This window comes from Aquila chrysaetos, chromosome 10 (genome assembly GCF_900496995.4).
Source record: "Aquila chrysaetos chrysaetos chromosome 10, bAquChr1.4, whole genome shotgun sequence".
Taxonomy (NCBI): domain Eukaryota; kingdom Metazoa; phylum Chordata; class Aves; order Accipitriformes; family Accipitridae; genus Aquila; species Aquila chrysaetos.
The window spans coordinates 35,267,964-35,290,966 of record NC_044013.1 but is presented as its reverse complement, the minus strand read 5'-3'; the positions used below and the strand labels follow the sequence as shown (position 1 = coordinate 35,290,966).

The 23,003-nt window shown below is 43.7% G+C and overlaps 1 protein-coding gene across 7 annotated transcripts in view; it reads right to left on the bottom strand.

The window, feature by feature from the left end:
* COL26A1 (collagen type XXVI alpha 1 chain) overlaps positions 1–23,003 on the bottom strand; it is a 181,325-nt gene that overhangs the window by 5,648 nt on the left and 152,674 nt on the right. For 5 of the 7 annotated variants that reach the window (XM_030029123.2, XM_030029126.2, XM_030029127.2 and 2 more), the window contains 8 exons: positions 20,398–20,514; positions 19,065–19,217; positions 13,425–13,517; positions 11,866–11,927; positions 9,101–9,163; positions 5,329–5,373; positions 3,890–3,934; positions 2,795–2,879 (listed from right to left, as the gene is read on the bottom strand). In XM_030029123.2, the coding sequence (XP_029884983.1) occupies positions 2,795–2,879; positions 3,890–3,934; positions 5,329–5,373; positions 9,101–9,163; positions 11,866–11,927; positions 13,425–13,517; positions 19,065–19,217; positions 20,398–20,514 (663 nt within the window). The remainder of the gene's footprint in view (positions 1–2,794; positions 2,880–3,889; positions 3,935–5,328; positions 5,374–9,100; positions 9,164–11,865; positions 11,928–13,424; positions 13,518–19,064; positions 19,218–20,397; positions 20,515–23,003) is intronic. The other 2 variants (XM_030029128.2, XM_030029130.2) reach the window with 1 other exon arrangement.

Sequence of the window (23,003 nt, the reverse complement as noted above, 5' to 3'; positions counted from 1 at the left end):
TTTGACTACAGCCACTATTCTATTTTCCCAGCAGTCAGCAACAGATGCTGATAACCTGATGCTGCCTCATCATTTTTAATGCCCTAGTTTCTTCTTCCTTTTGCCTTCAGAGATGGACATTTGCTTGTTTCCCTGCCAAAAGCCCAACCTCACAAGCCAGACACCCAGCCTTGGTTTGATCCCACGAGGCAGCATTTCTGTTTCAAGTGAGTGTTTGGCTGCCAGAGGATTTGTGCTGCGTTCGCTGGAAGTAAACACCGCTGGGCTGCTCTCTGCAGTTTGCTAGGCTAGATAATCCCAAACTGCCCTCCTATTGCAGAGAATTGGTTTGTTTGCTGGTATGTTTTGCCTTGTTGCTTGGGTGGCTGTGGTTTTGGAAACCACACCGATTGTGAACTTTCTTGGGAAAATGAGAGCATGCAATTGGCATTTCTGCGTGGGTCTTTAAAGCTGGGCTGAGTCGGGCTGCCCAGGAACCTGTGGTAAAATCCTTAACACCTACGGTGGGAACATGACCAGATAGTTGGTGCTGGATGATTTAAACCAGTGTGGTGCTTTTCGGTGCAGGGAGGTCTGTGCTCAAGGATATTCTGTTTTGTTATTTTATGTCTTTTTCTGTTGTGGTTTTTTTTTTAAACCATATACACATAAAGGGATGAACATAACTGCACAAGGAAAAAATGCCTTACTTTCCGAGTTCTCTTTCTAAACAGTATTTTTGTAGGGCCTAAAATATGTCTTAAGTTAAAGAATGGAACTATCTCAAAAGCACAGAGTAAAAACATAATTATCTATACTGTTGTTGGATAAAAAAGGAACTATTTATATAAAAGTCATACAATATAGGTGTTTAAATATGGCCTTAACTACACTGTGCAATTAAAACCCATCCATTTTTGCTGATGCAGTTACACTGGTATAGAAGTATTTATGGGTATAAATAACTCGCCTCCATCCCAAGCAATAACAGAAAATACATTCATGTCAGTAAAAATGGTTTGCAAAAATGACCGTTTCAAAATAACAGCAGCGCATGCCTTGGTGCTGCTGTATTGCCAAACAGACAATGTATAAAATAGATAAACTAAGCAGTTCTGCAGGGGCAAAGCTGCATGAATGCCCCACTCCAAGCCCCAGTGTCTACCCAAGCTTCCTCATTTTGCTTTATACTAGTATAAATGAAGGTACAAAGTAAAAGATAATGGAGGGCCAGGCCCTGGGTCCTGTAAATACACTGCACTGTGCTTATGCACTGGGTTCCCCTTCCCCTCTTCCCCGGGGAACGTACCGGCTGGGCATGGATTGCTGCCTAGGTAATCTAGTGGGCATCTTCCTGGTACCTCAAAGCAAAGCAGCGTAAAAACATCTCTTCCTGCCCCTGGTGTATAAAATCCAATGAAAATATGAAGCAAACTAGGATTAATGCAGAGGTAAGGTCAGTGTGATTGTGGTTAAATCACGGGTTCGTGATTCATGATTTCCCGAAAAGCTTAAGCTGTTGCTGCCTATTGCTTCTCGAAATAGTACTTTGGGGCCTCTAAAAGACACACGGCTATAGAACAATGAAGAGCAGTGCTGAGACCCCAGCCAGTTCAGCCATATAACGGAGCACCATGCACTGACACTGTTTTGGCTTTGATGTGCCCAGCGGCATTTTCATTTTAGCACTGTGCTGGCTCCAGGAGGAGCTTGTGGGCTTTCAAAGCATGCTGTCTTACTGCACAGTAACAGATACACTTTAAGTCACTTGCTTAGGAACTGCTGGACATTTTAGCTATTTAGCATTTTCACAGGCTAAATCAATATCCGAAGGCCACTTCATAATAAAAGTGGATGTCAATCTGAAGGAAGGTGTGAGCAGCTTGCTTTACAAGCAAGGCCATGAATGAGGTACCATGTGTCGAGGAGAAAACAAGAAAGAAAAGTGCTATGGGACTTGGTTAAAAAATGCTCATCTCAGTGCCAAGGGAACAGGCTTGCTTCTCACAGGCTGGAATAGTAGATCTAAACAACATTTTGCCTCTACTGTGTTTCTGAAGGGGGAGAAATTGGCACAGCAACTTTTGGCAGCTGTGAGAGAATTGATCCTCGAGTACCCCAAAGGGAGAAGTCTGATCTGTGATGATTGCACAAGTCCATACTCTGCTTAAGGAAAGAAAACACTCATTAAGGGATGATGCCACACACTGTACCAGCAATGGCAAATAGCCTCAACAGAAAACTTAAAATCTACCTGAACAAAGAACACACGAGACTTTCTTTAAAGCTGATTGTGAAAATAGCTTTTATGTATGTAAGTTATAATCCCAAGATGTTCAGGGATCACTGGTTTTCAGGGTAACATGTAGCACTGTTTGGGCTTTCTCTGTACAATATAGTGCTACACAAGGCCAGGGCCTCAGTGGTGTTAAAGTCATTTGGAAGGCACTATTAACAGGATTAAATGATCTGGCCTAAAGACTTGAACAAGCAGCTCCCTGGGAAGCTGGTAGATGATCTGTGCCACATGGATTGAGCTGCTGCTCGTGACTTGGCTTTCTGAATTGTAATAAAAATTATTGTGGGGGTCATTTCACCTGCTACTGTAAAGCCAGAGTAACTAGTGCAGTTGGTGGAAGCTCTAGGTCCTCAACAGTTCTAAGCATCCTTTAAGTCATGTTGGGTACCTAGTTTTGAAAACCCAGCTTAAATAGACACTAGACAGAGAGTTTAGGAGACTGGATGTTTAACCATCAAGCAGCTGCCTGAACAGAGCCCCCAGTTGCCTAGAAAAGAAAACCTTAGCAACGCTTACCATGAATTCCTATCATGTGCTCAAGAATTAATACCCTCTCAGCTAAAATCTTCAGAGCTTCTCGAAGCTGTTGAACACCTTCCCCCTGCAAGAAGGAGAAGAAAACTAACATTGGTGTATGTTGCAGAATAGGCCTCTTGTTCACAATGTTGCCTCAGCAATGCCAAACTATGCAGTGTGAATGTTTAAAAAAGAAAAGATGTAAAAGGGGAGATAAGTTGCAAGGGTTAAGTAGAAATGCAGGTGAAATTTCTATTTAAAGAAAAACTCCTCAGTTATACCGATGTTTGCAGAGCCTCTGACCCAAAGCCAAGCCTTTCAGTTTGGTTCCTGCTTCTGCAGTGGGCCAAACCCAGGGTGTATATTCCTGTCAGACCTTAATAATGTGCAGCTTATGTTAACAACTATGCTGAACTACCTGGAGAACGGGTTTTGCCCTCACCTGACATTTACTCTGAACATCAGTTCAGGCTTTCTCTTTGTTGGTGCACCAGGAAACTGGGACGTGTGGCTAGCACCATCTTGCTGCTCCCTTATAAACTGGAACAGTGGCAAGCAAGCCCATCCTGATGGGCTTCACACTGCCTCTCACATTGCTCCTAGCCGGGCCACGTACTTTCATGTACACTCAGGCTGTAGTTTGTTGCCCCCATTGCCTTAGATATGGGCTTGAAGGGACAGATAGATGTTGGGAAGTATTTTAAGGTGGGAGAGCAAATATGTGAGAACTCCAGCTCGCTCTCTGCATATGCAATTTGATGTCTTCCAGGAGTCTGTCCCTGAGCGTGTGGGAGGGACAGTGAGGGAGTAATTCCCTACCTTGTAGCAGCTCTGTGTGGCAGAACAACCACTGGGGACTGAGGAGGTGTTCAGAGAGCATGGTGAGAGGGCAGCTGACAACATGGCCAAGGAAACCTCAAAGACCAGGATTTCGTATTAAGGTGAAACCCAAGGTTCAAATCATCTCTTGCTCTGCACTTTTAACTGTGGACAGGACCCTTGCCCTCCACAAAGCATCCTGCCAAAGGGAATAGGGTTGAAGCACAGTGAAGAGACAAAAAGGAAAGTAAAACAACAGTAGAAATACATGCTTACATCAGCACCTTTGTCACCTTCCTCACCCTTCTTGCCTGGTTCACCCTAAAACAGACAAGAAACAGAAATTTGTTTTCATGTGCCTGCCCAGGATCACTTGCATCCCTTCCCTCCAAAGGAACAAATTAAAGGCAGAAGCATTTCACCAGCAGAAAACAAGCTGACTCTCTGGCACTTCGTGCCAAGGGCCAAAGTGCTCTCATGACCTCTGTCCTGGCTCCCACCAGCTTCCCAGGAGGTCATCACCATTTCTAACACTGACAAACTTGGCCAGGAGTGGCCGAGCTGCAGGAGGAGCTGGCTGCCACGGCCTGGGCCCACAACAAGACTATATACATCTCATGAAGATCTCAATGAGCAAAGCTTTTATCTCACACCAAGATAAAAATACTGTTCCCCTCCCCCAAACATGCACATGTTCATCTTTGATTTAGAACATAAACTCCTCCATTCTGCTTTCATTATTAGTCACCTCACTTTCTGCCTCTGAAGATGCTCATTAAGCTTTTCTTGAACAAAGATCCCTATGTGCTGTGAATATTGGTCCGATGTCCCCCCCTAACCAGGAAGTTCATGCATTTCTCAAATAACAGATGACATGGAGAGATTAAACCACAAGCTAAACATAAAACAAGGGAAAGGTCTAACAAACTGGTAAATAAAATGCCTGGGCTCCTCAAACTTGTTGGACATCCCTGAGATACTTGCAAAGCAGGGGTGGGTGTGGGAGGAAGGACTGAAGAAAAGGTTGTGTGAATCGTACAAAATGATGAGATGGAATTAAGGAAGAGAGAAGAGAAGCCTCCCAGAGGACCTAGGACCTCTCTGGATGCTGCCAGCTACAAACCCCGACTTGCTCCACCAGCTCGCTTTCAGCCAACCTTCATCTCCACTGGTTTGTTTGCACCCTAGCTGTATGTGCCAGTGCAGACATCTCCTGTGTGCCCCTGTTTAGGTATTGCCAAGAACTCATTTGGAGACATCTCTTAATCTCGTTAAAGGGTTTCTAGCTCAGCTTGGCAGATCAAGGTGCAAGAAGGAGTTGAGAGCAGCTGATGTACTTTGAGTTGTTTAACAGTGTCCACCTTTGGGCTCTGGTAGAGCCAGGAACCTCACGGGGCAGGAAGGAGGCTTCTGTCTGCCAAGGTTTGGCTAGAGGAGATCTGCAAGCAAAGCACATCTCTGTTGGCGTGATGCCTTCCTGATCATGGCATTTCAGCACTATGCTTAACGTGCAGGAAGACCATGTTTCATTTACAGAGGAATAGGTTAAGGTGAGGTTGCCTATTGAACAAATGTCTAAGCTGGAAACAGTTGACCTAAGCATTGCATCTGAGAGCTGGTTGAACCAGCTGCAGTCCAGCTAGGTGGTATTTATGGTGTCACGCAGGCACCAAACCCATCTGAGTCTTGCACACACCCGCAAGTACATCACTTACAGGAAATCCCTTAATGCCCCTCTCTCCAGTCAGACCTGCTTGCCCCTGTTGGAAATAAAGTAAGTGTCATTAGGAGATATTTTTCCATTTGACAAGAACAGAGTGTAGTTTTTACTAGTGGAATTAAGATGGCTTAATGAAAAACCTTACACTTGGGATAATATGAAAAAAATTCCTCTCCCTTGACATTATCACTTAGAGACAGCAAAAGGGGGTCATGGTTTTCTGTCAAGTATCGTCTCCAAATCCCATCACACTTTGGAGAAGTTTGGTTCGATACAGAGCTACTCAGCTCAGTACCCTCTCAGTAAGACGATTAGCAATTTTTTTGAACTTTACAGCAGTCAGTTACATTATACCAGGAAGGAATTTGGCTGGAGACTTGTTTTTTACAAAGATACTGCATTCTTCTCTCTAGTAAAACTGATGGGCTGATGCTGCCCCAGACAGCAAACAGAGCCCAGGACTCCCACAGAGCACAGATTTAATCTGCCTCCTGCTCCACACACACACATCCCTGCATTAACCCCAACAACTACTGATCAAAACACACATACAATATTTTGGTTGGTTCATTTCTTTTTCCTGCTGTGCTAATTTTCACATTGTTCTCAGTGGGTGGGGGTTGTTCTTTTTTTGTTTGTTTTTTTAAACAGAAACATTTTGAAATGGTATGTGTTGATTTGGGGCAGAACGAAACGCCATTGAACTGAGCATCTTTTTTCCCTCTGTATTCCTCTGCAGCATTGGTTTTCCACCCTGGAGCACACTGGGGCAGAGCAGAATCCCTGACCAGGAGAACAGCTATAGATTATTTAATGAGAAAGCAGGAGCTTGGGAAGAGGTGGAAAAATTTAAAAGCATCTTTAGAAATCCATTGATGAAACAGCCATATATTTAACCTGGCTCTTCTCCCCTCAACATACACAGAAACAGACTCATCCTTTTTTCCCCCAGAAAACTACCTAGCTGGTGGCAGCTTTTTGTAATATTTGTCAGAAAGGGAGAGCTGCTTTGTATAAAACCAATGGGCCTTGGGCATCTACAACACATTACTACAGAGAGCTGTGCAGTGCTTGGTGAGCAGCTAGCCAGCACTAGACAAAGGCCCGTATCGACACGAAGAGCGCTGGGAGGAAGGCCCAATTTATCAGGTCCTCTGAGCATCTTCAAAGGAAAATACTTGGATTCTGCACTGGCGAGAGCAAGGCCTGTGAAAAAGCACAGGCAAGCAACAAATTACAGAAAGGAGACATAACAACGCACTCAAAATACATAAACAGACTGTTCTCTGTGTCCAGGGGGAATGGGAAAGGATGTTATCAGCTTTAAGGGGATCAAAGGATATTTAGGCTGGATGTTAGAACTATCTTTTACCTCAGGCCCTCACTAGCTGTACCTCTGAAGACTGCCTGGAGATGATGTGGTGTATCCCTCACTGGCGCTGTTTAAGAATAAGATGAACAGAAGCTGATCGTGAGCGGCACACGTATAGATGTGCCATCCAGGGGATGCGCTCAGACTGCTTCAGGTCTCTTCTACATCTGTTCTGTCTGAGATTAAGCAGGAAGAATGTATAATAACATTTTCTCAAATCTCAATAGATATTGTAAAACCTCCTCTACTTTTCTTTGCAGCTGCATAGCTCCTCCACTCTGTGTAAAGCTAGCTCTAATTTGTATCCACCAAACCCAAAATTGCAGCATGTAGTTGTCAAAACCAGCATTCAAATCCACACTCAAAAAAGACAAAAAGCACACAGAACATCCTACAGAAATTCTGCCAGAAAAAGCAATTGGCTTCACTTTCCATGCTAACAGAGGAAGGACAGGAAACAGAATTTATTTTTTTTATTTAGCAAGACATTCTCATATTTGAAAATCTCATTTGTCCCAAACCTAGGAGGAGAGTTACAATTCTGAATATCTAACAAGGAGGGAACAAAAAACAAAGTCTAAAGGATTTGTCTGTACTGAACAGACAGTGCAACAAAGTTTTTGTTTCAAAATAAGTCTAGTCTTAGCAATATGGTCAACCACAAACTAAAGGAAAATGTTAAATGAATCATTGAGGAAGAGCTCTTATCAGTTTCCTGGATGGAAACTTGACACTTCGCCATATACCGTGCTTTTTTTTTTTTTAACTGAAAAGTAACATTTAATGGCAATGAGCTGTAGTCGGTAACCTGTGCTGAGATCTCATCAGTTAAGGTTTTGCTCTCTATCATAATCTTAAATTCTAGTCCCAGAAATGCATCAGTCTCTAATCTATTAGTAAAGCTAATACATGCCCAAAGTGGCTGATCTGCACAAGGAAACTGTTATTAAAAAAATTCTAACAGTCACTTAAAATGGTCTCTATCTTTCAGGGGGCTGCAAGTGATTTCTTATGTAAGAAGAGGGAGAAAGCACCCAAAACAATATGCAGATACCAAACTAAAACAGAGCATTTTAAAAGCATATGTGCTCCAGCCTCAGATTTCCCCTGCTCCTTGGCATGAAGTGCCTCAGGAAGGAATGAAAGAAGCCACCTGGTCTTGCTCTCCTTGCACACAGTCTGGAGAGAGGAACTTAGTTAAAGTCTGTTGCTGGTTATTGTCATGAGTTTGGAAAGTCATCAAATTGGAGTTAACCAATTTGTATTTGTCTTTCTTAGCTCTTTGTGACATCCCTCTGTCTTTTGGATTGGCAGAGTGAGCAGAAATGGAAGAGGAGGAGATGCTGTCATATGGGGGAAACACGTCATCTACAGCCACCCATTTACAGGTGGTGACCTCCATGTTCAGCTCCATCTATGTGACAGTAGAAGTGGCACTCAGAAGAAAAGGGAACTTGTTTCCTACAGCTGTGGCACAAGGCTGTGTCAATGCAGCCACCACTGCAGACATCCATCATTTTAGAGGTACCAACCAGTGTTTTTCTCCTTATGTTTCTTCCTTTCTTTGATTCAGCTCCACACTAGGGTCTTAATGATTGTCCACAGTCCATCTGTCCCCACTTCTACATATTGCAGATCTAATTGCTGAATGATCCTCCACCACATACTACATTCTCAAATGATTTTGTGCTCCTAATGTCTCTCAGAGGAGATTTCAAAGACCATGGCCTTTTGGAGAGTAAGCTGAACAGAAGCAGCTGAAGGCCCAAATGCCACTTTGAAACCCTTTCTGGTGCTTAATGCTGGACTGGGAATCTGACACATTTATATCCTTGTTAGATTTTTCTCTGGTTTTTCCTAAACTTCACCAGTTTGGAAATAACGTTCAAACAGCCCCTCTTTCTATGCTTAGTTATTAGCACTTGACCACCCATCAAGGACTGGGGTATAGCACATAAACATATTAAGAACATGATTTTGGTATTCCAAATATATTAAGAACATAATTTCACCTGGAGAATGGCTTTGGTTCAGGAAAAGTCTGATGAGCTTTTACTGCCTTATTGCCACAGAAGGAAGAGTTCAGTTAGACCACTCAAAATACTCCATGCTAAACAGCTTTGGTTGGCAGAAGAAAGTTGGTCTCCACAAGCCTTCATACACCTTGTATTTGCTACCTGAACATCTTTAGGGGACACCAGACTTTGCAAGCAATTCAACCCTTTATCTGTACAGTAAACCCTCAATCTTGGTTCTTGCAGAAGACCTAGAAACTCTACATTAAAATTGTTCATGGCTGTAGTCCCACAGAATTTGAAAGACCTATGCTGTATATAATTTCTGAGGCATCACCCCAGATGTTGCTGGGAATCTCTCTGTGTATGTAAAACCTTACTCTCTCTCCTCGGTCTCCTTTGGAGCCTTTTGGCCCAGGTTGTCCTGGAGAGCCCGGTAAGCCCTAGAAGAGATGCAGAACAAGAAAGAATTAATTTCTACTGCGCATCCTTTGTGTAGGTGTAATGAATACATTTCCCAGTGATCCTCAGCTCCTGAAAACCTCATACACCCGTTAAGTAATTGGGCTGGATTCTCTTTTACCCTCAAGCAACAACAATGGAAGCTCTGTTTGCAGATATCCCGAGCCCTATATAGTTTCTGCATATCCCTCTATTTAGGTCTTTTAATGCACTGCAGGCTACTGATGTAACATTTTTAAGGGGTCAGTATGACAGGATAGTTCTTGTTCTGAGTTACCAAGAAGAAATTAATACACAGATAGTATGGTTAGCTTAAAAATCCCCACTACTTTCCCCCTCTTCATAATTGCCTCAGTGGGTGGCATGAGTAAGCATACATACCTGAAAATTAATTGGATTGTGCAGTGGAAATTATTTTGAAGCTATTCACTCACCCTAATAAACAATTTTCAAATTAAGCCCAATCTCTACTAATAATTTTGCTCCCTGGGTTGAATAAATCTATAAAACAGTCACCAATGGATAAGAAGGGCAGAGTCTCCAGATTTCCACTAATTGAACTGCTTTGCAGAAATTGATTCAAATTCTTAACTTATCCACCCAGCGAAGCCACAGCTGTAAACCAGACAGGGAGAGAACAATATTGTTTGTTTATATTCAGCATGTCAGCTCCCCATGACCATACGCAAGGCGCTTTTTTCCACCTTAAGTGACTTGCACATCACCTTGGAGCCTGCAGCAAATGAGACTACTGCTCCAGTCCAGGCTGCTGGTGATTTAAGCCAATCTGCTTAACAACAGCCCTCAGAAACCCCCACTTCTCAGCATCCAGAGAAATGGTCTTTCGAAGCATAGCTGTGAGGAGCCTCAACATCTGGTTAAGTGGTTGGTTAAGTGGACACTGGACAGAAGTGTTTTAAGGGTCTAAAGGAGGAGCAGTCTCCCAGTTCCAGCTAGGAGGCAGCAATGTTCACCATTAAAATGTTGCTCCCTGCCTGCATTCAGCCCCACCAGCTCACACCAAACTGCACAGTGACCTGGCCTCCAGCTTAGCTATGTCTCCCCTGGGCCCACAAAAGATTCGGAAACTCAGGCCTGGTTTAGGAGGTTAATGAGGACTGCCAAATGAGGTAGAGCACAAACTGGACTTGGCCCTATGCCAAACATGCAGCATGAACAAAGCTTAAGTGTCCATAAGCATCCTTTGCTCTTGACAGCTCTCAACAGTGACTTTCACTGCGTGATTACACGGGGATGCTGAAGAACACTGAATTCCACAAATCTCTTGTAAAAAATATAAGATTTATAATGTGTGCTGCGTGTGAAAAAGCCAGACTCTACTACAGAACCTATTTATGAATTGAGAATTACCTTATATTTAATGATGTTAAACTGCATCTGTAATTCTGCTGCCAAATTTCCCACTGTGTTCATATCTATCTGGAATTTCTCATTGTTCTCCAGAGCAGTCACTAATTGAAATGATTCTGCTACACCGGCAAACTTTCACTAACGTTGTCCATTGCTTCTTCAAAGTGATTAATAAATACATAGTAAAAATCTCTATTTCTAGCAATTCCAAACCTCTTCTTATCAGGATCTAGAATTATGGAATCATAGAATTGTTTAGGTTGGAAAAGACCTCTAAGATCATCGAGTCCAACTGTCAACCCAACACCACCATGCCCACTAAACCATGTCCTGAAGTGCCTTGTCTACGCGTTTTTTTGAACACTTCCAGGGACGGTGACACCACCACTTCCCTGGGCAGCCTGTTCCAATGCCTGACAACCCTTTCAGTGAAGAAATTTTTCCTAATATCCAATCTAAACCTCCCCTGGTACAACTTGAGGCCATTTCCTCTCATCCTAAGATGATGATGTAATCTAAGTTACATCCATCTGCTAAGTTACCTAACCTTTCTCTCTCTCTGTGCTCTTCAGTCACTTTTCTCTCTTTAGTCATGTTAGATTCCTTTTAAATATTGATATTACTGGTTTACCTCCACATTAAGTAATACTCTTCCCCAGACTGGAGTCCCTTTGTATCAGCCAACCACAATTTTGAGTAGTTTGGCAGTTCACTATTCATCATGACTTCACTTCTTTCCATTTAACCAGATTTTTCCATCCATGTGAATATTTTGCCCTCCTTCTACCATAAATTCTTTTCAGTGAGTTTATCACACTCCATAATTATCTCCCCCCTCCACAATTTTTGTATCGATAAATAATCAAACTGATGTGAATTTGTGATATTTTTCTTTAACAGAAAGTGCTATTTCTGAAAAAGTAGGCTTAACAAATTCACTTTGGTGAATTGGTGAATTCCCATTGATGCATTTTTGTTCTTTTTATGTGTTCCACAGGAAACGCAGTATTTTTCTATCACTGTGTTAATAAAGCCCATGTCAGGTCCTTTGCATCAACTCAGGCCACAGTGAAATGTTTTGACACAGCAAAGCAAGATGTGTTGTTATGATTAAGGGAAAACCTGGGAAGCACAATCATTTCAACCTCTCAACACAGTTCAGAACGAAAAAAGGTATTAAAATCACAGAATTTCATGGGGAACAAAACATCAGATCTAAACTTATAAAGTACTCGCCCTCTTTGTGCAATGAGATGTTTCGCACCTAACCCCCAACTCTGCCCCTCAGCCCCAAAGCACTGAAGTGCCTTACTTGTGATCCAGGGACTCCGATAGGTCCTGGTGGCCCTTTGGGTCCTGATGCACCTGGTGGCCCTGGTAGGAATCATCATTTGAGACAATTTTAAGGAAATTTAGAAGGGAGGACCCTAAATTCCAAACATATGCACTTCCTTTGATTGTTCTGCTTAGTCTCTCAATAGGTAAGAGCTGTTCATCGATCACAGGACTACAGCATAAGCACTTCATCACGCACTGCTTTATTGGATACCCACATCCTGATATAATATATCCCTATGCCCTAGGGAAGATTTTAGAGCTCTGGGAGGAAAAACAGGTGAAAATAGGGAGGAAGGATGTCAGTAACATGCTGCATTTCCATTGTTTAAAATGACAACTTTTGAGAAAACTTAAACTAGATCCGTGAAACAGCTACATCAGAGCAAGATACTACAGTTGCTGCTTCTGAAACAGTTTCATTGGTGGCAAGGGAAGTCCACAAGCCTGCTACGGTCTGTCTGTCTGTCTAGCATTGTCAGAAAGTTGATGATGAACATGAAGGAGACAGGGTTTGGACATAGCCAGAGTGAGAGGCTGACTGTGGCAAAGCAAAGCTCTCTCTTGTTCTTTGCTCACTCCAGTGGCAATAAATTCTTTAAAGTCTGTACCACAGAAGAGCCTGCTTCCAGGACAATTTAAACACTGTCTAAACAGGTCAACTTGTTTTATACAGTCACTTAACAGATTCATTCCTTTTGGAAAAATAATTATATCTCAACAGTAGCTGTTAAATTATACCTGCAAATGGGGGACAGGATATTTGTTTAGTCTGAACTTAGCAATACTCCTCTCTGCTTTAGTTGTCACAACCCTTGAGATGAAACAATGTGGACATTATACACAAAGTACAGCTGAATCAGCTTCAATCATTAATGCACCATACAAATGCTTAAGTCAAAGAATAAAGGAATTGAAGGATAAATGAAAGGCCCTCATAATGAAAGGAAAAGCCTTTTCTGCAACTAATGGGAGTTAACTCCTAAATATGCATCATACAGGGAAGTGCTGATGTTTGCAGGAATACTATCATTTAAGCCACCCATCAGCACAGAGAAAAAAGACGACTTGCCACTGAATTTTCATCCCAGAATCTGATTTCAGTTATACTAGTGAAAATCTGGAATAGCTCAAACCAGCTCCAAAGTCTGCAAAGTCTGCATACACAGAGCAGCTGGCCAGATCCTGCTCAGTGGAGCTCTACAGCAACAGGACAGGATTGCAGCAGTGGTGAGAATAACTCTGATCTCATAAACAAATTCACCGGACAACCCATTCTTAAAGACAGTCTTTAATTATTCCCTCCTCAAGATGTGTCTTGCCAAAGGCAAAATAATCTGCCACTATCAACAGATAAGAAACCTGGTTACTTCTTGCCACCCTTCCCACTCCTGGACCCACTGCTCTACTGCCCTTCCAATGAGGACCACTTGCTTTCCCCGCAGGCATCCCACAGGCAACTCCAGTCTCCATCAGAAATTTATTTTGCTCATCTTTCCCATCATTACAGGTTTGCAGCTCCACTGAATTTATTACCTGGTGGCCCAATGGGGCCCGGGGCTCCCCGTGGTCCTGGCAGGCCCGCCATGATGGTGTCTATGACGGTGGAGGCCAGCTGGGGTTCTCCATCTGGGTTAAAGAGCAGAGCAGAGCAGTTAGTGTCCCTGCAGCAAGAGCTGCCCAGTCCCAGCAGGCAGGACTTCTCTCCAAAATCCTTTGGCGCCTGTTGCTGGCCAAGGTCAGGCAGTGCTTCAGGATGCAAAACTTGGGCTCTGGGAGCAATTGCCCTTTGCTCTCTAAGGGCACAGGCTGCATCCCTGAGACCCGCAGGGCTGCTCATCCCACCTCTGATAACCCCAGAAAAGTTGTCCTTTCTTTCAAAAAATTGGTGTTCCCGCACACCTATATAATCCTACCTTTGAATGCCAAAGCAGATTAGGAGTAGGTCTGCACTGTACAGCAATAACTGACCCAAAATTTGCCATCTCCAAGACACATCTGGCTTCTGACTACTTGAGAAACCAAACATGGATCTGGAGCTCCCTCCCAGCTGGCCTCAGTGAACTGCTGAGCCAATCTGGCAGTGTAGCATATCCCCACCAACCCAGCAAGCTCACCCTGCCATCAAGGTGGTGGTAGGAGATATCCTGAGGTCTGAGGATGCAGGAAAGCCCGGGGAGAGGGTGTGCTCTCCCCCCTCCACATACTTGGGAAACTCACTTGCCGTTTAGGATTATTTTAGGTGTTCAACTGGCCAGCTTGGGCAGGTCTACTAAGTAAGTTCTGGGAAAGAGATGGAAATGGGACTGGAGCAGGGAGAGGAAAGGCATGAGCAGGAATTGGAGGAATTTTGTGCTTTTGCACATCTTTCTCAGACCTCTCCTGGTAGGAATAAAAATCAGCAGCCTGTAGCTGCCCCCATCTTCCATCATATTTGAATCAATAGGCTTACCACTTCAGCTGGTGGCTGAACAGAAAGAACAGAACTACATATAAAAACCCAACCCTTATTAATTTTTGCAATTACCAAACCATATTCAACAACCCTATTCCCTATGGACTTGTACTGTAGCACACTAGTAGTCTAGGGGGGGTACCTGTATGGCAGAATCTTTCATCTGAACATCCCACAACACTATTTGACAGTTGTGAAAACCTAGGGGAAAAAATTCCATGAGTGGAGGGAAGGGAACCCCCGTGTCCTGATGCTGCTAAGATTTGCAATCCACTGTCCTGACCAGTGCTATAGGACCAACTGCATATTTCCTGTTGCATTTAACCTGGATGAAGACAATGTCTCCTGGACATTGGGATAGTAGACCCTCTGAAAAGTCCATGTTTTTCATAGCTGGAGGCTACCATGCAGGAATAATGTCCATCATCCTCCTTCCCATGACCTCAAATTTACCCACATTTCCTTTCACCTATCTCTTTAACTCATCATAGTAGAATTCAGAGGAACCCTCTGCAGGTGTAAAAGACTGCAAACGTCTCACTGCTATATTGATGTAAATATCAAGTGACACCAGGAAGATCAGAAGGGTGTTTGTTTACTCTGCAGAGTCCAGTCCAAAGGACATAAGGTGAAATCTCCAGAAATGTTAGTAGACACATTATGAAGCCTTTTCAACTTCTGGAGCGTTGGCAATGATAGGACTTTCAAGCTAGCTGTTTGAAAGCAGTTCCTAGGGAAAACTGTGAAATCTCTTTAATTGCCAAGGATGACAGTATATCTCTGCAATGCCTTCCTGGCAGGAGAACAGCACAAGATCTGACCCAGATCCCTCCGAGAACCAAATTTTGCGCCTAAAGCCTGAATGCAAACAGGTATTTCTTTGACTATTGTTTCTAACCCCATCCATCTTCCCTTCCTCACAGCCCTGAAACAAAACAACTGAGACTGTTTTCATGTTCAGAAGGAAAGGTACCCAAGTGAAGTGTGTAATCCAATTAATTTGAGTTTTATTTGACCATGTCAAAATCTATCACTGCTTGGGAGTAAGATGAAATTGGGAAATGAGCATCGAACAGCAGTGAAGGCATTAACAATTGCAGAGCCTTTTGTTTTTAAAGAACAAGTGGTCAACAAAATCAAATGTACATCCACTGAGAGGGGGAGAGGATGGGCTGCAAACAACCAGGAATTAATTACTGCTGGAAGTAAGCCAGGGATAAAGATTTGGGTTACAAAACATTCCAGCTAAATGGTACATTATTATGATGACAGAGTTACTCCCACAAATCCAACTATCCTGACATTTGATTCAACTTTATTTATGAAAGGTGATTCCATAATTGTGACACAGAAGAGAGCTCTGCTCAACAGCCCTTGAGCTCACTAGCTCCTGATTTGGCCTCTGCAGCATAGGAGTATGGACATGCAGGAAATCTAGAGTGGCTCCTTTCTCAGCTGCCTAGCCAGGCAAAACTCATTCAGATCAAGGTTTCCTTCCAGGATGAGCTCTGAATGAAACATACTGTGAATGAAATGGGATCTAAGTGTGTTGAAACACAACCCGCACATTTTTTAAGAGACTCTCTCCATGTTCCCATAAAGCAGCAGGAAGAACTCCTACCTCCTTATAAACTCCTTCTCCTTATAAACAGGGGGACATTCTGGAGTTCACTGCCACTGGAGGTTGTTATAGCAGCCACAAAATAGCTCCAGCAACAAATGGTAGCAGGAACCTTCCCTTCTCAGCCATCTCCTGCACTGACCCAGGCTCTGCTGGGCTCAAGGGCTGGATTTTGTTTCAGTACTTCTGGATATACCAAAGCAGAAGGCAGACAACTGTCTGCCTCATTTGAGAAGACCTTGATACACAATTTGCTCCAGCAGCTTTCCACCTCCTAGCCAAACCAAGAGGAAGAGCGCAACCAGTCTGACCTGGGCAGATACAAGCACCCACGTTCCCTGGAAGAGAGCACAAACATCCTGCAAAGGGGAAACCTGAAGCAGCACAGAAATGCCCTGAACGAGGCAGTGAAACTTGCCCAGCCAGAGTGGCAAGGCATCTCAGAGGCACAGGCATAAACAGCTTTGAAAGCCATCGGTATGGTTTTCTAAATCAAATGCCATTCCCTTCCTCCTGTCCTTCCCCTTCACTTCCTCTGCTCTGTTCTCCCTTCCTCAGGAAGGGCTATGCATGGCAGCAGGCACTGGGATGTCACTTTGCAAATCTTTGTTCTATGCTCTTTTTCACCAGTGACATGCTGGGTACACAGGCAAGCCTGTTGTGCCTCAGTTTCTCCTTGCTCTCCTGCAAAATAGGTTAATGTTACCTCATGTGTCCTTTGCAAACTGAAATCTTTGAGATGTAAGAAAACACAGCCCTCAACAGTGAAAGTTGCATTCTTTTCTCTGTTCCCTAAAAATTGTCTTAGCTTTAGCACAAGAAAGAGGGCTGAGCTGACTCTAGACCACGTACATACCTGATCCACTCATTTTTAAGTGGCAGAGAAAGCAAGCAATCCTTGTAGCAGAAGCCTCAGCAGTGGGGTATGGCAGTTTAGCTTCTGGCCTATGTCTAATGTTTCTAAGGGATAAATTCCCCCATTATAGGCTTGATTTGTTGAGACAGGATGGAAATGAAGTAATCCTGTCTTAATTTCTTTCTGCTACCTGATCTGGAGGGAGACAACTGGGACCAATTTCTTTACCACAGCACAGTGAAACTGTGAGAAAATATTTGTCTCCCCATTTTTGGCTTCTGTCTGCTGATAAACATTGCCAACAGGAACTTGTTGCGATTAATAAAGGCACATGCACTAACCATGTTCAGGCGGAACCAAACACTGTACTACTACTAATAATCTGATACAGCTTTCTCACATCTCTGTGGGTGCACATGCCCATTACCAGGAATATGCTTCCCTCTGCTGTCAGCAGCTGGAATCTTGTGTTTATAGTTTTCAGATGTGCTCCATTCAAAATAAATAAATAAATAAATTTTTTAAAAAAATCTACCCAGAATTTAGAAGGCTAAGTTTTATTGGTTGTAGAGGATCAGCTTTCCACCAACCTGTGGTAGGCAAAATCAGCCAACACATAAGCAAAATGGTAAGTTTTGTAAGAAAATGGTCTTGATATTGCCATAACTTTATCATGACCACATAGATAACTTATACTTGCAGTGACATTTGTATTAAGAAAAATTTTTATAATGAGAAAAATTGTCATAAATTTTGGGCAACTCCTTCTGCAAACCAAGAAATCCACCACAGGTATGGGGGAGAAGTACAGGGCTGCCCCAGGGATGTAACAGTCACCATTTACTCACGGTCCTCAAGTCTGTGTGGGAGCCTGTTGCTGCCCAGTGTTGGCAGGGTTAATACAGATATTTATCCGCTTTCCATTTTGGGACAATACAGAGTTCACCCTTCTCACACATCAGCTGGGAAGGCCATGTAATCAATGCCTTTATACACTTTTTAATTTACCCAGTACTTTGCAAGAAAGAGTTTAATTTAAAGGGCTGTTGGAAGGAGGGGGCAGCAGCAGTACCGAAACCATTCTTAAGGATCCTTTGGAATAAAAGGCTGAATGCAGAATGGCACCATTTGCGGTGATCCTGTATGGCAGTGAGGTGGCTGTAATGCAAAACTTTCTTGTTATAAGGCTCATGAACGCAGCAGCTCAATCTACATTTTTTGAAAAATCTTACTATTGAACCACAATTAATTTCATCCTGCCCATATGCTCTAAGTAACTGAATATGAAATCGAGCTGTTAAAATTCTTCCCAAAGTAAAAATACATCTGTTCACTTTTGGGAAAAGGAGTCCGGAGAGCGGAGTGGGTGGAAGGGAAAGGAGAGCTCTAGAAAACTGTCAGACACAGGGAGACTTACTAATCCTTGGCTGTAACACAACTGAGCTTTGAAGATGGACATGAGCAGAAGAGCTGGGGAAGAGGCACAGCTGAAGTCTGGGGGAGTGGAGATGGGAGACCCGACAGAGCTGGGGCCAAGTGGAGATACAGCTGAGCTCTGCTTTATCATTATTAGATGGCAGCTATACAAGACTGGACCAGAAGAATCAAGCCCAAATTTGAGAGCACTCAGATAAAAGTGAATGATGTGCCTTTCCTAGAAAGCCTTTTCTCACCATGCACAGCACAAATCAAATAAATATATTTTAATCACTGTAGGCTCAAAGAAACCTTGACCCTCCAGTTACAGGTAAGGGACAAATCCCGGTCTTGGTCTGGGCTTTCTAGTCCATAATTCTGTGTTTTGCATGGATGTGGGATAATGTTGATGCACCAGAAACACAGGTGCAAGACACATCTGCGGGGGCAGGAAAAAAGTCGCATTTAACAGATGTCCTTGTTACATTATATAATTCCAGAGTTGCGAACCTTTGGTACTTACTCATTTCTGAGCAACCCTGAGCACTGTAACACTGCAACAGCGGCACCAAGAGGTCTCTCAACAGCACAGTTTCGTTGCAGCAGCACCTAATCGGCCAGACTGCTGTATTTCTCTACCCACATGTCTCTCGTGATGCTACAGCTTGACCTGTCATTTCACTAGAGACCCTCTTCACAGCAGCTACTCATGATGGAATCTTAAAGGACACCAAGTTGCCTCCTCAAAGCTATGATGAACCCAGAAAACCAGGCACAGGGAACAACCATAAATCCCCCCAAAAAAAGGGAACCAAGGAGTAAACTTACTTTCTTTTTCAGCTGTGGGCTGAAGCGAGTAGAGAACCCCTTGTTGGAAGGTAAGAGGGAGACTTGGGGTGGCTGGTGGCCCTGGAGGACCTGGGGGACCTGGGATCCCAGTTTCTCCTGGAAGTCCTCTCGGTCCTTGAGGTCCCAACAGCCCTGTACAGAGGCAGCAGAGGATGTGTTAGTGCATTTGAAGACATGCTAATGATGCTACCATGTAAAAAGGTGGTAAGAAGACAAAGGATTTCTGTCCTGATCTGTAATTGTGGGAATTAGAGGTGCGGGAGGAAATAGGAACAGCTTCCTAATTTTCCATTATTTACTTTTAGCATCTTCCTCTGCAAAGCAAATAGACTTACTTGGCTCAAAGGTGCTGCAAAGCTTAATTCCTGGAAGAGTAAAATCTCCCCCCTCCCTGAGGCTGAGCAAGAAACTAAAGGCAGAAACGCGTGAAATCAAGTGCCACTCTTTCTCCTCCGTCCATGTACACACCTGTATGTCACCTCACTGCCAGGAAAGAACAACAGAAGCCCAGTTAGTCCAGCAGCAGACCCTTTCCGCTTCCTGTGGGGCTGGAAGGCTCTCATTGCAAACTGAGAAACCAAAAGCCAGACACATCCTTGGCCAGACTTTAGCCATTGACAGGTTGCCAGAAAATGCCAAAAAGCGTTTGGGGCCACTCTCACATTTAAGGCACACTCCAAGTTTCAAATCTTTCCTGAGCTCAGATTTACAAGTCACAGCCTTTTAGACGCATACAAAGCACAGAGCCTGATGTCTGGCACCTATTGCGTAGTATCGCTTTCATCAAAAGATTTAGGAACATTCTGGGGATGACGAAAGTCTCCTAGCTCAGAAATGGAGTGTACTCTGAAAGAATGGCCTCATAACCTTTTCCCTTAACATACAAAAGCATCATTAGTTTGACATCCTGGCATCTGACAGCTTGACACAAATGGTGGAGAAAAAAGGGAGTTAGAACAGGCACACAGCAAGAGGGTTAAACAGGGAACGCTCTTATCCAAAGGCTGACAGATCAGAGACTGTTTTTTACAGCTCCTGAGCAGGATGGGGAAACATGATCCTGCTCTGCAGTTTTCTGGGACGAGCTCTGTCCAGCTCCACAGGAAATCCCAGGGACTGTCATTGCTCGTGCAGGTGGTTGCCTGCTCTGAGAGCTGCTGGCTGATTTCAGTGCCCAGGGGACTCGCTGGAATACCAACTGAAGATGCTCAACATCTTGTGTGTCCAGCCTTTTATGATCTGTTTTCACAGATAATTTGTATAAGGTGAAATATCTCCTATCACGGTAGCACTGCCCTCCTCCAGGACTTACCTGGTGGCCCTGCAGGGCCCCTCTCACCGGGTTGTCCCTTCTCTCCTTTTGGTCCTGGTGGTCCTGGAAGACCAGTTGGTCCGACTGGGCCTGGAGGACCAACCTGTCCTGGCAGCCCTGAAAACATTCAGAAAGGAAATTAGTTGGAGGTTAGGACACTGCTGAGGTCAGAATGTCTTTAGCAACCTAGAAACCAGAGGAGAAGGACTCAAAGATGCAAGGAGGAGAAATGCAGCTTTGCAGGGATGGTACAGACAGGGTGGTACTGGTGGCAAGAGCTGGCTGGTACGTAGGGCAGAAGATCCAGACTGGACCTCGCTTCTCCTCTTCTTCCTCCAATCTTTAAAGAATCTTTAAAGAAACAAGCATGTCCCCACGCACAAGGCCCACCCCAAAAAGTCAGCAGGATGCGTACCTCCAGCTGAGATGCGCTGGTCAAAGCTAAACTGAGCCCACACTGTCCCCTTCCCAAGGTCTGAATGGCTCTGGGCAGGGTCTGGCTGGTCCCTCAAGCACTCCTTTGCTAGCTTCATCCAGACACATGTGTCAGTCCCATGGTAGTCCCAATGTATCAAAATACACAAAATATATTTGCAAAAGCAAATCAAACTCCGTCTCCCACTTGCTCTGGCTGATATATACATACCACCCAGAGATTCTGCATCAAAGATGTTTCCCTGTTTTCTCCTGTTTCCATTCATCTGACAAGTGTACCATGCTGTGCACAAGCATTTTTCATCCCAAACTGAAATTAATGCACCCACACTTTTGAAGTAACTAGATGTTACTAATTTATATTAATGAACAGGGTGCTGAGCAAACCCATCTGGAAATACCAGTAACACAATAATTACAGCCCAGCAGGATGCTTCTTGGAAAGTCCACTCAGACCCCAGTAAGCCTACGAAAGGTGCAGGCAGCATTTGTAATCTGGAAGTGACTATTTCTGATGACACTAAATAAAATCTTAATGTTGTTTTCTTTAGACTATCAAAATAATAACAACACTTGGCAATTTTATAGTGTTTTTCAGAAAAACACTGTGCGTCTTTGGCTCACAGAAGTAGTAGCTGCTTTGGAAAGACACTTAAATACTGTGCAAACATCAGTGAAGCCTTTAATACCTTAGAGAGGTGGCTGAGTTAGTCTGTCTACTCAGATTAAGTGGTTAATGGTTACAACAAAGGCATTAACTGTCAGAGCCAAGAGAGTCAGAGGTTCCTGGTTTCTGGGCTACCAAAGGCCTTTGAGTATTTGAAAGCAGTGGTAGATGCAAGCTACAAAGCCAGAGGAAGATCAGTCTGAGTCCAAAGTTCAGTGCACTCAGATTTCAAGTTTTAGCCTGTATATTACATATGACCATAGCTCAGCAGAGTATAAGTTAAGTTTTGATAAATTCTTAAGCAATGTCTTTCCCCTTCCCTGGTCTCAAAAGAGGTACTGGACCCTCCAAGAGCAGTGCCAGGAGAACCTGCTGCATGTAGGTGGTGGAGAAGAATGGACGGGAATAGAGGGAGGGAAGGAAGAAAGAAAACAACTAACACCTTCACAGCTGGTACCAAAGGGAACAGGGCTATGTAATAAAAACCAAGGCTCACAGGATTTGCAGCTCCCACATTTGGAGCCGGTTCCCACTCGAGGTGTGTGACAGCCCACCTGGGGCACAAAACCTTGTCCCCCCAGACATTCATCCAAACTCTGCATTTCTCAGAACAATGCAATAATCCCCCAATATTAGACCCCCTTGAAAGATTCCCCTTCCTCTCTCCTTTTTTTTGCCGTTCTGAAGAGAAGTCCAAATTATTTTTTCTTACAAAAATGAAATCTACCCATCTCTAATCCATGGTGAAACTGGGCAGACTGAAGAAATGAGATTTTTCAAAGGCTTTGTGTAGGAGTGTGTGCCTGTACTTTTATTCAGTCATCAAAAAAGATCTGATTTAATTTGAGTATTGAACAAGGAATTAAGGTAAGGTTTTAATTTTGATCAATTTGTTTATCCACAGGACACAAACTGCAGACTTTTCTGTGAATAGAAGGGCTCCTTTAATGGATCTCACCCAACAGTGGATGCTGTACTTGGCAAGCTCAGGCAGGTGATCAGGAGCCCATTTAAGAGAGCAAGAGCATTTGTTCACAGCATTGCAAACAGCTTCTCCCCCCTACCAAAAACCTCCAACACACCTGAAACTTTATTGCAGCAAATTCTTTCCAGCGTACAAGGAAGAACAGCGGAAACACTGTTTTGCAAGCACAACACACTGTGCTGCTGAGTGTGGGTCAAAACATTTCCTCGCTTGTATAAATCAGCCTCAATCCTTCAGTTCAACCTTCATAACTCAATCCTGTGAACTTCTGCAGACCAAGAGCAATCATTTGCTGCTAGCATCCTCAATCACACTGCTGCAGTGGAGCTTTAAAGAAACTGGCACTTCCTTCCCCGAAGGTGGAAAGCGCTAAAGGAAAGACTAGGAGAAGCAGCACTGAGTAATGTGTCAGGCAAATGCTCATACTGGTGACAAATGGTGTTACCAGCATAAAAGAGACAAGTGCAAAAGGGAGAAGAAAGAGGGAAGGATTCAGGGAAAAAGGGGGAGGGAAATGAA